Source organism: Nicrophorus vespilloides, unplaced genomic scaffold (genome assembly GCF_001412225.1).
Source record: "Nicrophorus vespilloides isolate i.1.1-1 unplaced genomic scaffold, Nicve_v1.0, whole genome shotgun sequence".
NCBI classification, from domain to species: Eukaryota; Metazoa; Arthropoda; class Insecta; order Coleoptera; family Silphidae; genus Nicrophorus; species Nicrophorus vespilloides.
The window spans coordinates 9,708-25,690 of record NW_017097102.1 but is presented as its reverse complement, the minus strand read 5'-3'; the positions used below and the strand labels follow the sequence as shown (position 1 = coordinate 25,690).

General features: G+C 33.4%; 2 protein-coding genes across 3 annotated transcripts; both read left to right on the top strand.

Annotated features, from left to right (window-relative positions):
• The first annotated feature begins 791 nt into the window (after positions 1-791).
• LOC108558916 (zinc finger protein 706-like) lies at positions 792-1,819 on the top strand. 2 transcript variants are annotated; one of them, XM_017915979.1, is made up of 3 exons: positions 792-959; positions 1,295-1,446; positions 1,502-1,819. In XM_017915979.1, the coding sequence occupies exons 2-3, from the start codon at positions 1,303-1,305 to the stop codon at positions 1,589-1,591; spliced, it is 234 nt and encodes a 77-aa protein (XP_017771468.1). In that variant the 5' UTR covers positions 792-959; positions 1,295-1,302; the 3' UTR covers positions 1,592-1,819. The 2 variants fall into 2 exon arrangements, with proteins under 2 accessions (XP_017771468.1, XP_017771469.1); XM_017915980.1 differs by lacking the exon at positions 792-959 and adding an exon at positions 985-1,085.
• A 6,035-nt stretch (positions 1,820-7,854) lies between these two features.
• LOC108558921 lies at positions 7,855-8,600 on the top strand. The gene is made up of 3 exons (XM_017915988.1): positions 7,855-8,032; positions 8,088-8,312; positions 8,367-8,600. Exons 1-3 carry the CDS (start codon positions 7,948-7,950, stop codon positions 8,597-8,599), a joined length of 543 nt encoding a protein of 180 aa, XP_017771477.1. The 5' UTR covers positions 7,855-7,947; the 3' UTR covers position 8,600.
• Positions 8,601-15,983: the final 7,383 nt, after the last annotated feature.

The following is a 15,983-nucleotide window of genomic DNA, read 5'->3' as shown; positions in this document are numbered from 1 at the left end:
ATAAAAAGAACAAAATAAATATATATAATTTCAAAAAAGTTAACTGATACAAAGGGCTATTGACCATAGCCTTAATAAATATTATTATGTTAATAATAGTTAAACTTGTCTGGAATTATGTAAGAAAAATTCAAGAAGCTGCCGATGAACTAAGATTCGTGGTCATACAACAAATTGTTCATAAGACGTAGTACCTAACATGATACAAATATAAAAGGTACACCAGAGCGCATATTTAGGGTCACCAATACCATAACTGAGAGGAGTGGGATTCATATACTTTCAAGCATATTTAATGTGCATGCGTCTGTTTTATATATCACTACGGTCACCAATTACATCATGTGCAAATGTATCTATTCTTCTTTCTTGTTGCCTTTTTCCCATTGTTTTCCTGAATCATCATCATGACGGCTAAGGGTAATCTATTCTTGTCATTATACATTTTAATATTACAATATTACTTTAATTCATTTCATATTAATTGCTACTAGTCTGATGTAGGATTTCACTTACATATACTTTTAATTAGGTATATGTAAGTACTAACACAGATATATTTGCTTGCGTAAGCATAAATAAGCATGATCTGTTTGTATTGTAGTTATTCCATTACTTATTTTGATTGAATGAAATTAGTGCTTCCCTGTGCAACTTAGCAAGTCTGTTGACGCAAAACACTAATGACTTCTATTTGTTTTCTAATTGAACAGATGGCCGCCATCTGACGGTCAGGCCTAGCACCGAGAGAAGCTTGTAGTGTACTTTACACAACTGTACGAGCTGTAGCCGATTTTACCGGACTGTACCTTTCTGACATGTGTCGTTGTTCATTTTCTATGCGGTTTTCATTGTGAAGCTGCACGCTGCACGGCAGCAACGGCAACTAAGTTGCTCCTCATTCGGAAAGCAATTGTGATAGTCAGGTTTAGCAACAGTTAACAACCGAACAGCCTCAGGTGAGTGAACTACTAGCCAGTTGGCATAGCATACTCCAATGTAGTTTAGTGTAATACAGTCGAACCAGGTCATCTACATAGCAGGAAAACTGTTTGTTGCTCCTCGTGACACGTTTACATTTTGAGGTTAGAAAATAACAATGTATTATATGGTTTGTAATAAAGCTTGTCGCTTACAGTACGGCGTAGCACATTTGAATTTATACATTTTGAGTGAAAAGTGAGAGGAAGTCAGCCCGAGAGACGGTCATTTTTTCTTTAGAGAAAGGAAACTACTTTCTATGCCATTTATGCTATTAACATTCTTTTCTTTTTTCTTTGTTTCCTGCTACTAGCAAGTCCAATGGCGCGTGGTCAGCAGAAGCTCCAATCTCAAGCTAAAGCAGCCGATAAGGCTGCCAAAGCAAAGAAGCAGCAGGGGCATAGTGCAAATGCCCAGAAGCAAGCAGCTCAGAAGGCTCTTGTTCATGTTTGTGCAGTGTGCAAGGTAAGTAAATAAATCATCAATATTAACAGTTTTAAATCAATTGATCTTATTTTAGGCCCAAATGCCTGATCCCAAGACCTACAAACAGCACTTTGAGAATAAACATCCCAAGAACGAAGTGCCTGCTGAATTGAAAGATGTATAAGCGCTTCAAGCATGTAATCACTGCCGTGTTATTGAAAACTTTTATATTTGTAAATTTTATATTACTGATATTACATTCTCCATTAATATAAACATTTAATACCTTTGTTGTCCACGTGGAAATTTAAGATATTTTTTTGTAATTCGATATTCTATTTGCAATAGGTTTCAATATGACTGTATTATTTTTACATATGGCGCACAATATAAATGTATTATGCAAATTGAATCCGCGTATGTAAATTATTCTTTGACCCTAAAGAAAATTAACCAGCAACAAATTTGTTTCACTCGATGCACTCCAATCAATAGATAATAACAACATACAATTAATATTATAGATAAAATAATCCTGTTGACAGTGGTGACTGGAGAAACATTTTGGGTGACTGCATGTTAATTTTGTATTTTCATACATAATAATAGGTTTTTATAACAATCCAGCTATTGAAGAAATAGAAACATGAAATACTCTACAAGAATGTTTTTTTTTAATCTCTCATTTGTGATACTATTTCAAGTCTATAATAAAACGCATGCAATAATCCGGTAGAAAGTAACTGTCTTTCAGGTGCGAGAAAGTAATTAGATAGAATATAACAAATATATTTATGTAGTCATTTCATTGTATGACATGTTTTATGTTGTATAATAAATATTATTTTTTTCTACAATTTTTCATCTTTGATCCGATGGAGAGATATATAATCTTTGTAAGAATAGAACTGTTTGTCAGTGTCCTTCATATGCAAAAAGAACTTTAATTTGAGTTATGAATATAAAACCTTATAACTCGGCCATTTATTAACTTTACGAAAAAAATTTATTTTATCAAATATTGCACAATAAATTAACGCGTAATATGTAAAAAGTTTTAAAAAAAGTTGAATAATTAAAAAAAAAACAAGTCGTGTCGCAAAGTTTGGTATATGTTATTTTATATTAACACTTGCCCAAATAGGAATATGCAATATAATATGAAAAAAAATTACCTAAACAGAAAATTCGTTGTTTTGCAACGAGTCTGGCATATTTGTAACTATTACTGATTTTGTGTAATTTACTTCAAAAGTTGAAAAAACTTTCTTTTTAAGCCTTTTTTTTTAGAGGAGAGGAAACCTTACATAGGGACCATGGGTGGAATCATGGTACTGTGGGATTCTTACCGCACTAAAGCACTAAAGCTGAACAACCACAACCCTAAACTGGCCTATTGATGGTCAGATAAGATAGCAGAGCTGAGGAAACAATGCTACTCTGCTAGAAGGCAGTACCAGAGGCAAAGACGCAGAACGAATGTAGTTGACTGCGATATGGAAAAGAAACGACTAAAAAGGCCATCAAGGAAAGCCAGAGCTGATGCTGGAAACAACTCTGCGAAGATGTCAACACAGACATCTGGGGAGATGCTTACCAAATTTTAAAGAGGAGGCTGAAACCGAGAGAACCGATTGCAGAAATCACAGCAGAGAGAGCATGGCAGGTCACAGAGGCGCTTTTTCCTCGACATGAAAACCTGGAAGACGTCTTCAAGGCTTCAAGGAGGGCAGATCCACAACCGAAGCAGTCATGGCATCCATTAGGATTGCTACTGAGGCGAAGACTGTTACTTGGAGAACAAGATGCACATTGTCGATGCTAACATTGGACGTCGGAAACACCTTCAACACTGTGGCATGGAAGGAAATTATCAACGAACTGAGAAGAGAGACATTGCCAAGATCATATGCAGTTACCTCAGCGGCAGAATAACAAGTGAATTGCTACTGAGGGAAGACTGGACTTGGAGAACAAGAAGACAATGTGCGTGCTAACCTTGGATGTCGGAAACACCTTCAACACTGGCATGGAAGGAAATTATCAACGAACTGAGAAGAGAGACATTGCCAAGATCATATGCAGTTACCTCAGCGGCAGAATAACAAGTGAATTGCTACTGAGGCGAAGACTGGTACTTGGTGAACAAGAAGACAATGTGTCGATGCTAACCTTGGACGTCGGAAACACCTTCAACACTGGCATGGAAGGAAATTATCAACGAACTGAGAAGAGAGACATTGCCAAGATCATATGCAGTTACCTCAGCGACAGAATAACAAGTGATCTAGGAGAAGTGGAGATCGGTAGTAGGCCTCACTTTGTGGAATATTTTCTATGATGGTTTTCTCGAAATCAAACAGTCTGAAGGGGTAACAGTCCTGGGCTATGCGGACGACTTAGCAGGCAATGCTAATGGTTGCAAAGGTTCTGAACTTTTCATCGCATTGCAATCAGTAACTAATTTAAATTGCCTGAAATGTTTCAGTGCATTGTAGTAGTTCTACTAAAATATGCTACCACTTTATCAGTTCTATTGTGATTTTGAAATAAAATTGCACCGTATCCAATTGTCGTGTCCCAGGGATTGAATTCTGGAAACAGTGGAATATTGTCTGTTATTGTCGTTGTAGAGTCTCAGTTGTAGGAAATAAATATTTCAATTGGTTTTAAACAAGTTTATTATAATAATTAGCACTCTAGCGGTTTTTTCTAAGGCAATGTATATACATTAAAACTTTGACTAAGACTAGTATCGTCTTTAAAGGTTTTGTTTAGACTAATTCTAAATACATATTCTACTTAAAATGTTAATTCTTAATAATACGGGGTGGGAGTTGTGATTGGGAGTAGGGCTTGTATATATCCTTTGGATTTGTTTATATATAAAGAAGAAAAGAGAATAATTTACAAATTTCAATAAATAAAATATAAATTACTACTGTTTTAATTCTAAATACCTTGTTATAATATCAAAAATAATAATCTTGCAATAAAATTGTTTTTTGTTTACTTAGTTTCAGTAAAATTTGCATATTGCGTTAATTAAAATGAAATATTAAGTTAACTTAAACTACTTTATTTTTTTCAGAAATTTCACTGAACTAATGAAATGAAAAACGATTTTTAAGAAAATCCTATTCACTTTTTTTCCAATTTCTACAGCTCATAGCAAGCGACTTGATGACAGCACGAAAATACCAATAGGCTCGTTGAAAAGGTGAGGTATTCAGCTTTCAATTGCGTTGTTGGAGATGTAATTATCTTAAAGGCTTGTCGAGAAATACTGAAAAAAAATGCAAATATCGTCTATTCTGTTTTGTTACGAACATTACGTAACTTTTGTTTCATAAAAAGTTGCGTAAAGGTGACGCCCATCATACGAAACCATAAATTGAAATAAAAGTTACGTAATTTTCAAGAAATTAAGAAAAAACATGAAAACTCGTCGTTTATCATCGAAAAAACGATTTTACAGAAAATCCTATTCACTTTTTATCCAATTTCTACAGCTCGTAGCAGACGACTTACGCAATCATGAAATGCAACAAAAGTTACTTAATTTTCGTGTAATTAAGAGAAAACATGAAAACTCATCGTTTCTCATCGAAAAACAATTTTTAAGCAAATCCTATTCACTTTTTTCCAAGCTCATAGCAAGCGACTTGATAACAGTACGAAAATGCTAAAATTCTCGTTGGAAAGGTGAGCAATTGACAATGTCATATATTGTATGCATTTTATATTGTTACTGTGTACAATGTATATTTTTTTATTATATAAATTTATTAATTATGCAAGTTACGAAAAAAATCACAAAGAACAATGTTTTCTCTTTACTGTGCATGTAAATCAGCATGCACAGTAAAGAGACAATTATTGTAGTCATGCTGTGTTTTTTTTGTATTTTATGATTTTTTTACTGAATTTAAATTTTATTTATTTAAAAACTTTATGTTACAATGTTACATTGCCAAAATTACGTTTCTTTTTATATTTGTAATTATGTTCAGTTAATTTGTATAATTTATGAATTTTTATTAATTGAATAATAATAATAAAAATCTTAATTAGTCACCTGTCGACCTAAGTCTTTCCGCCCTTATTAATTGATTTGCATTATTTTTTATCATTTTCTTCCAAATGTTTAAAACATAATTTATAATTATCTATTTGCTATTTATTTATATTATTTGTTTTTTTTTATTGAATATGTCTATTGAACAATAAATGACTTAAATCAAAATGCCTAACATCCTATGCCTAATTTTATGTTCACCTTTCACCTTTATATCTAATATAAATAATGGATTTTGTGAATATAATATGTATACAAGAAACTTTGATTTTGCTGTAGACAGACAATGGTTTTTTAAGATATTATTTTATTGGCTGTAATTTGGGGCAATGCCTTTCATCCAAACTAAAATATTTAAACATAAATATCTATAGGTTCAATCAAAGCAACTAGTTTCCTAAAACGGACCACTATCTTAATTTTATCCTAAATATTCACTTCTAGTGTCTTCTTCCTTAACATAATTCTGCCGAATTGCTACAGCCTTAATGTTAAGATATTCCCCCCTATCAATTCAAAAGAATTTCTCCTTCCTAAACATCCTCATTCCTCAGGGACAGCTCTCTCCAAAATCCCCAAAGCCAAAATACCCCACCCCCTTGCAGTATTGGAGCGCAACACCGACCCGATTCTAATCCAACGCCTTGAAGACATTAACATAAAATTCTTACCTCCTCCCTTAAGTAACTTGAAACACTCCCTTTTCGTTCTCGTGCAGTATTATAATGTGTTCCGCGATTTCAAGTGCAACAACATACTTCCCGTGTTAGTCTTAAATAATTTTTTTTGTATTTCTCTTAACCTGTGTGCACTACATTTTTTTCTATGTGTTCTATAATTTTAAGCCCCCCTTTATAATATGTCCTGATCTGTTCTGAGCCGTCATTATCCTTATTATCCTTATCTTTTTCATTGTATGTTTAATGTATTTGTAATTTTCTGAAGGCCGCAAGAGGCTAACGCCCATAGCGGTCTCACTTGTCTGTAATAAGCTATATGTACTTTCTTTAAAAATAATAAAGATTTATTAAAATTGAAGGCGGCGCCCCTCTTGCCACGCCCTGGAATCGGCATTGGTAGTTGCGTTTGCGTTCCTGAGATAGGAGTACGTCTGAACAGAATAGCCATTTTATTTCTATACAATACTTTCTATTATTTTCTTTATTTGCATTCATATCAAATAGAGATTTTTTGTTTATTTGCAAAAATATAGCGGTTTCGATCAGTCTGGATTCACTATATTCCGGTTTGAAAATTTCAAACCAAATTGAATTTGAACTGAGAAAAATAAATAGAAAAAAATATTACTTTTTGCAGCGCCTTTAAGTCTTTTTCCGCCTTTTACGAATTAATTACACAAATAATACAGATTTGTTTTTTTTGGTTTTCCCGGAAGAAAAAGGAAAATTTTCAATAGTAAATCCGTTAAACCAGAGGTTCCCAAACTTTTTCGGTTTGCAGCGTCTTTAATATATCAGAATACAGGTATCCGCCGACTTACAAACTAACTGATGCTGCTTCCATTGCTCAACATTATATTTATAATAACTAACCCTACCATAATTTTACGGGAATTATCTATCAAGATTTTTTTTATTGGGGTGTAATAAAATATTATACAATTAAAGTATGCAACAAATTGAACTATAATTTTTATATCCATATATTAAGGGTACTAAAATTTTACACCCCTATTAATACTAAGTAATTTCTTAGTAAATAATAATAAAATAATATTAAATACTGATTACTTTTATAAAAACGTAAACTCTTTGACACTTTGAAATAATTATTCCAATCTTCAGACATCACATTAGATGAGATTTTCAATACTTGGATAAGATTTGTCTAATCTGCGTCTTGTACTTATATTTGGTATTAATTTATATATAGAATGTGTTTTATAATCAGGTCATATGGAACCAACATCTCACCAAACAGTAGAATTTATATTTAATTTATATAAAATATTATAGCAAATTAATAATAATGATAAAAGTATTGTATAATAATATACAAAAGGATGTAGTGCATATATTTCCGCCCTATAGCGAATTATTATAGTAAATATTATAATTGCTGTCCTAGCTGACGTAATCTGATATTTTAACCTTGTAATGCGCATGACATGCGTAGAAGTACTAGACTACGTGAGTCAATTGAATGTTTTTTCGATATATTAAAAAAAATGTTATTAACTTTCATCCATTAAAAAATGAACCATTTATTTATTTATTTATTTATTTATTTATTATTATTGATTTTAAAAATTTTTTGTCCGAATTTCGAACTCATGACTTCTGTATATGCACCACATTGACAAATTCAACGAGACTTGACTTCAGTTGTTTCTGCAAACTGACATTCACTCTAGTTGTGCGAATAACTGAAAACGTAACAAGTATTTTATTATAGTAATTACTTGCATTTAGTGTTGGGAGAAGCATAATTTGGATATAAAAATGCGTTTTAGAAAAGTTTTTTTATTCGAAGACGATATTGAAGAATCAATCACTCCAGTTAAAAATGATGCGAGTTTTCAACCCGGTATAGAAATAAGCAGAAGGGAAGAGAGATATAATAACGATGATATTTTTTTTAGGTAAAAAGTTGACCAAACTGAACGCTGTCCCAGTGAGGCAAGAATTTCCCATTGGTTCAGATGATTTATGGAAGGAAATTGATTATGTACTTGATAACTCAATCTATTGTTTGCTAAATGATAGTAATAATCCCATTACTTTTAAAGAATTGAAGAGTCCAAGACGTGTTAAACCAAAACGCACTAAAGCTAAACGTGCAGTGCGTTGCAGTCCACGTAAACTCGGTATAGAGATAGGCAGAAGGGAAGGGGAATATAATAACGATGATATTGTTTTAGGTAAGAAGAGGGTAGATCTGAACGATGACACTGTGACACAAGAATTTCCCATTGGCTCAGATGATTTATGGAAGGAAATCGATTATGTGCTTGATAACTCAATCTATTGTTTGCTAAATGATAGTAACAATCCCATTACTTATAAAAAATCGAAAATTCCAGGCTATGTGCCATTTGAATTTATATCTGATGAAGAACCGGTGGTGTATGAGACTTTAGACAAATCCTATTAACTGAGAGGTAATTTATTGCAAAATATAAAAGATGAATAGTCATCAGTATCATTGTTAGTTTCTTGTATCTAGTGTAAAAATGTGTTAAAATCATATAAATCTATAATCGTTAGAATTTTAAATTACATTTGAATAGTAAATTACCTTTTTTGTCTCGTATTCCTCGATTTTTTTCTGTTGTGGATACACCTTTCCTAATATCGGTTTTTTTTTTACAAATTTGTCAATTTTAAATGTGTTGTATCTTATATAAAAGATGAATAGTCATCAGTATCATTGTAAGTTTCTTGTATCTAGTGTTAAAATGTGTTAAAATCATATAGATCTATAATCGTTAGAATTTTAAATTACATTTGAATAGTAAATTACCTTTTTTGTCTCGTATTCCCCGATTTTTTTCTGTTGTGGGTACACCTTTCCTTATATCGATATTTTTTACAAATTTATCAACTTTAAATGTATTGTATCTTATATAAAAGATGAATAGTCATCAGTATCATTGTTAGTTTTTTTTATATCTAGTGTTAAAATTTGTTAAAATCATAGTGTTCTATAATCGTTAAAATATTAAATTACATTTGAATAGAAAATTACCTCTTTTTGTCCTATTTTGGGTACACCTTTCCTAATAATATTTTTTTACAAATTCATGTGTTTTTGGATGTGTTTGATTTATTATTGTAAAGGGCAAATTTTTAAAATTAATAAAAATATATTGAGTTTTATAGTACTACATTTGTGGACAGTGTATAATTAATTATAACGACACAAAATTTCAATATTTGGTTTCAATTTAGTTAAACCTTAAATCTTCTAGGCGAGTGATTTTCAATCTTTTTCTTATTTTTGTAAAGAGCTAAAATTCCTTTCCACGAGGTATGAAGATGGAAAAACTTTCTATTTTTCCAAAAGTTAATTGTAAACCTTTCTTTGGTATGGTGCGAGTTCCATAGGTTGAGCTGGCAAAAATCAGGCTTCACTTCTTGCGTCATCCAATGGTGATAAGGCATTTGGCTATTTTAATACATTTATTTCTGTTGGTGGATTTGGTTCGTCCTTAACTAGATTTCTTGTAGTATTCGTCAATTAAGCGCTTCTGGCGATGGAGAAAATACCTAATACTGAAGTTGACAGCCTTTATTTTTTCAAAAGTTAATTGTCAACCTCTCTTTGGTATGGTGCGAGTTCCATAGGTTGAGCTGGCAAAAATCAGGCTTCACTTCTTGTGTCATCCAATGGTGATAAGGCATTTGGCTAGTTAAATACATATATTTCTGTTGATGGATTTGGTTGGTCCTTGAATAGATTCCTCGTAGTATTCGTCAATCTGCATACTGAAGTTGTAAGCCTTTATTTTCTAATTCATAGAGACTTAAACTTGGCCATGTGAGATTGTATAATTTGTTGGTATTAGTCATTAAATCCTTCCTTGCAGTTACAATGTTTACCTGGTGTTAAGTAAGAACGATAACTCACACCATTTTGCTATAACTTTCCGGTTTACGGATTCCAAAAGTTGTTTTCCAAAGTCTATTCTGTATTCGATGGTGTGAGTTCTATAGGTCCATCCATAACAACGGATCTGATTGGTCCTAGGTCAGATTTCTCATAGAATTAGTGGGAGGAGCACCCGATTCTTGTTGGTCCATCTTCTCGCTGCTATTGTTAAGAAGTGTAGACAGGTAAACGTAAGCCACTGCCCATAATCGAGCAGAATCCGGCAAGTCATCTTCTCTCAACACTTCAGCGGATAAACTGAATGGATAAATTTAGAATAATTAATTAAAAGCAGAGACCAAACATAATTTGATAATTATATAACTTTTGAACAATTTCATAAATAAATATCATACATACTTATTACATAATATGTTTCAAGCCTGGATTTTCTTAACTTCATATGACTCAATTAGAACAATTTCGTAGGATAATTTACCTAGAAAAAATATGTGTTAACTATATATGTATCAAAAAAGAATAATTGTTTTTCTCCATCTACCTACACTCTCTCGATATATGTGATATTACAAATATTTATTTAAAGCCTTCTATATTTTACCTGGATCGATCCCGGATATACAAATTGAAGCTAATATTTCAATCAAATCCATTTATACTTGAAACTTTTGCTTTTTGTCTTTCTTTTCTTTGCTCGAGAACTACTTTTTACAAATATTTTATCAAAATACATGAAAATATATTTTAAATTTATTCCAAAAGTCTTAAAAAATTCAATTTACTTTTTAAAGATTTAAATGATCTAAAATTGTGTGGTTTATATACCTTGTATGTGCATTTTTTATAGATAGATCCGTCGTATCAGAGAACAATAAAATTTAGTTCAAGAAGGAAACGGAAATATCATTTGTTTTCATTTGAGAAATGGATAAGACTAGATTCAAATGAAATGAAGTATGCATATTGTATCGCGATCCGACGGTAAAGATCAATGATCAATATTAGTACAATGAATTTGTATAATTAATTATATATGCCAGTGGCTAAATAACATATATTAATGTTTTCTATATATATTTGTATTGGATTGAGGATACAAATAGTTAGATAATAAAGTTTATTGATACTCTGCTTATTTTATACGAGAATAAGCCACAAGACCATGAATTTAAAGATGCAGTTGCTTGGCTATAATTCAAGAAAGATTTAACTTTTTAAACCGCTTATAGACACACAAATTGTACAAATAATTTGGTGTACTCCAAACGAATGTACGTTAATATCTGTGTAATACGCCATAAAAAATGCATGTACAGTGGAACCTCACTTAACAAGTTTAATCCGTTCCAACATTTCCGGATTTTTGCTAGTATAGTGAAATACTCGTATTGTGAAACATACACTAGTTTTAAAAATGATGTAGCAGGCGTAATCCAGGACTTCTCTTCTTATCGTCACTCGTTATGCAAAACGTCGCTCGTTGTATAATGAGAAATGCTCATTATGCAAGGTGCTCGTTAAGCGACTTTCTACTGTATTTATATTTTTCTTGGCACGAATGTACTTAACGCTCATTTTGCCGTCGGACAGTGATCTTAGACGCGGCTGCTAACTGGCCCCAAGTAAAACTGGAAATGATGAAAACAGAAATAAGATTTAAACTGAAGTTCTCCACACCACAAGTCCTTAAATATATTTATTTGGTTATACAACAGCACAGTACAAATAATATAAATATTTGTTTAATCACATTTAAAATACAATATAATACAATACAAATTTATATATACAATACAAAAAACTTGACATATAATAAAATGCATACATTTATAGAAACATATTATCCAGAAAATCTTTAATTTTATTATAAAAAATAATACAGCTTTCATATAGCTTTATATATTTTCTTGTAAATAGGTTAAACAATGTGTCCTGTATGTCAATATGGACAACAAATTGTTCATAAGTTAATTCCGGACAAATTCTGGATTGGGCGGAACTCACGAAGTCATGTAACGTATCGACGGCTTCAAGAATATAATCTAGTTTCAACAAAAAAATTTCTACATGTGTTTTCTTATTCCTATCACTCTCCTCGGCGATAGTCATTACGATTATGTCCTTGTACGATCGCAACATCGTCATTATGGAATCTGTCTCTTCAAGCAATGTCTTCCAAATCTCTATTTCATTCTTCAACCTCTCGTCTAGCCAAATTTGATTGTTGTCAGATGCCACTGAGTAAAACGAATTTCTTTTCGTTCGATCCTTTCTTATTTCTTCTTTCAACGCACCAACAATCTTTCGCTGCATAACCTCGTCCTGTCGCAATTTTATTTTTTGATTTATATGTTCATTCGCCAGCAATAAGTTGCACTGGATTGATTCCACTTGGACACGTATTAACGCCATTATATACTGATTTTTGTTAAAAAAATACTTTGAAATTACTCCAGGTCTGAATAAATGATAACTACAAACTGGGTGTGGCAATAAGCTGCAGGATCGCAAAAGCTTATGGAACCTCTGTAATTACGTCTCATTATTACGGCCACATCATTGCTTGTGGCGCCATCTGTTTCCCGTTCAACATTTGATTTTTGAACTCTTCACAGCACTTTCTACATTAAACAGTACGTCCTAAATACAAAACCTTATAATTTGTATAATAATAAGGAAAAATACAATTGGTATATTTATTGAAGTAAACAATGTATCTACGTTGAACAGTGCCGGATTTTGGATTTGAGACCCCGGAAATAAATATGGGGGACAGCAGTAAATAAAAAAGAGTTGTAATAGAAATTTTCATGAATAAACATTTATTTGATACAATTATGACCTTGAAAAATTGAAGTAGTTTAAATCTATAGAAGATTTATAAACAAACATGAACTTCCGTTAATCAATACATAAAGTCATTCAGCCGGATGCACCGTCAGCACTATAGAACAATGGACCATTATAGCAGATGAAGCGTCATCAGTATGCGGGATAACCAGTAAATGTGGAGTTTATTTACATAACTGTGCAGTTAATTTCTAAATAATAACATAATTGGAATTAATTGTGTTGAGTATTCATTTTTAATATTTTATATTTTAGTTTAATTTTTTATGATATTTTTCACACTATGTTATTATTATTCCTACAGTGGAACCTCGCTTAACGAGTTTAATTCGTTCTAAAATTTTCGGATTTTTACTCGTATGGTGAAACGTATTCAAAAATACACATAATATGTGTACACAAGTTTTAAAAATGATGTAGAAAACGCGTAATCCGGGACTTCTCTTCTCATCGTCACTCGTTATGCGAAACGTCGCTCGTTAAGCGAGTCATTTTTCTTACAATTCATTTTGATTGTTAAGCGAAATGCGAGGTGGTCGTTAAGCGAGATTCCACTGTATTCTGAAGAAAAATAATTTCCACATACAAGTGCAGTTTTTTCATAATAATCATTCAAGCAATGGGGTTGTGTCGCAATCTGCGCATGACAACAAAACATTACATAAGTTAATAGGTTAGAATGTCACATAAGTTCGGTTAAGACCGCAATTGCAATAATAATTCTGTGTTATATGAATTGGTGAATACGAAGAAAGTTTAAGGCAATGATGCATGTTTTTAATGTTTAAGTCTCTACCAACTAATGTTTCTTATATTCTTATTCTTTCGTATCGGATCTTTGTGATGGTTGTGTTGCGATATAAGCCGCCCTTGGTTCGAATCTTATAAAGATGTCGTGATAATGTTGTGTTGCAAATAACAAAACGGCAGGATGAGGTTGTCCAAAGACCAATTGGCGTGAACTTGAAAATGCTTGCTCAACAAATGTAAGTTAATTTATTACAAATGTATCATAATTCGATGCATCTATGCTCACTGTAATTATAAATAAGGAGATTAAAATGTTGACTCAATTTGTTCAATAAATGAAGATTATCATGGATATATTCATTAACAACTACCTTCAGCAAAAGAATTAGTAAGATACGAAATTCTTCCAGAACAGGTGCATCTTGTGGTTTATGCTCAATGCCAGATAAACAGGACCAACTTTTTTCTGTTAGAAGTATCTTCTAACAGATACGTATAAAGATGATATATTAATGATAATTAATATATTTTAAGTTTTAGGATATCCAGAAAACACTGTGAGTTAAGCGCTTTCTGATCATGGGTACTTCAGTAAGTATCTGTACTTTATTGCGAAGAAGTTGGATGAAAAGTGCTGGCAATGCGAAGAAGATGACAACAAAAAATACACGTTCTTTAGACGCTAGTAAATTACGGAGAAATGAAGCAGAAATATTCATTGGTGAAATGTCAAGAGATCTGGGACACATAGCAAAGAGAGTCAGCATTACAGAGAAAATTCAAAGTACTGGATCTGGATGTTGATGAAAAAAGAAGAGGTTTTTGTAGGTAAGGTGTTACAAATAATACATATTATATTTTCTTGTCTGTACATTCAAAATCGAAAAATATCTTAAAGAAAGTATTTCAAAAATAGAAGTATTAAAACACTTTTACATTTTAATAAAAAAAATGATTGTATAATCCATAGGTGCTGAAAAGAATATCTCCTCAAAATTATCTGGTAGAGGAAGAATCGTCTGAATCCAAGCAATCTCAAAAGTTACAGACTTATCTGCTGCCTCCGCCGTGCTTGATCACCAGGATCGAAGACTTTGCGACAGAGAAACGCGCTCTCAGCAAATACCAATACGGGTTTAGGAAAGGAGCCAGCACTGTTGACACCATAGCTGAAGTCGTATCATTCATCGAAACAGCCCGCAGCCAAGCAAAATACTCTGTAATTATATCGTTAGATATCAGTGGGGATAACGCCTGGTGGCCTCTGGTGATTGACCAACTGATCAGAATGAAATTTAACGAGAGGATACTTTTCAGAGAGAGTAGCTGTCTTCGAGGAACCAGGGATTTCACTGCAGCGCCAAGTTGGCAAGGGCTGCCCGCAGGTATCTAGCTCAGGCCCTGGCTTTTGGAAAGTCCTCTACAACACCATATTCGATGCTCCCCTTCCACCCGAAGGCCGCATCGTTGCCTGCGAGGAAGACACAATTCTATTGGTTTCTGCAAACAATTACACGATGCTACAAAGTGGCGCAAACGACGCGCTGAAAGCATTGTGTAGCTGGACAAAGTCTGCCAAGCTGGCTGGCGTTCAACGCCAGGAAGACGGAGGCCCTTTTCTTCGGGAACAAAACTAATATGCGGAAGCCACTTTTCAAATTAGCTGGAGAAACCATTCGTTGCTCCGACCACATCAAGATTCGGTGCGCTTGGAATGAAAGGATTGGGATTTGGGCGCAGACAGTCGGCGATGCTATACACGGGGGTGATTGAGCCGAGCCTTCTGTATGCCGCAGCCATCTGGCAGGATCGGTGCCGGACGAGGGACGAGGTACTTAGCGCACAAAGGATATCTGCCTTGAGGGCGGCCAAAGCCTACAGAACTGTGTCCACGGAAACGGCGCTGTTATTAGCCGGACTACTTCCGGTGGATATACGGATGGTGGAGATTGCCCAGCGTTGATGGTCTAGGACACTAGGCGAGGAGGAGTCCATTGCGATTTCGGATCACTTCGATAATAATCACCCAGGGCAAAATCTACCCAGTAGATTTGATCTGTCTGACATTCCAGATGGGTGAGGAAGGCGCCCGCAGCAGAAGAATCTACACAGACTGATTGAAATGTGATAAGGGCGTTGGAGCTGTTTTTGTCGTTTACAGGTGAGGCAGGGAGATTCACTATCAAAAACTAAAACTAATCGACTTCTGTACCGTTTTCCAGGCAGAACTGCTTGCTATTAAAGTAGCTCTAGGATATCTGCTGGGCACATCCACTGACGACAATAGCTATTCGATCTTGTCCGATAGCAGAGCAGCCTTGGAGGC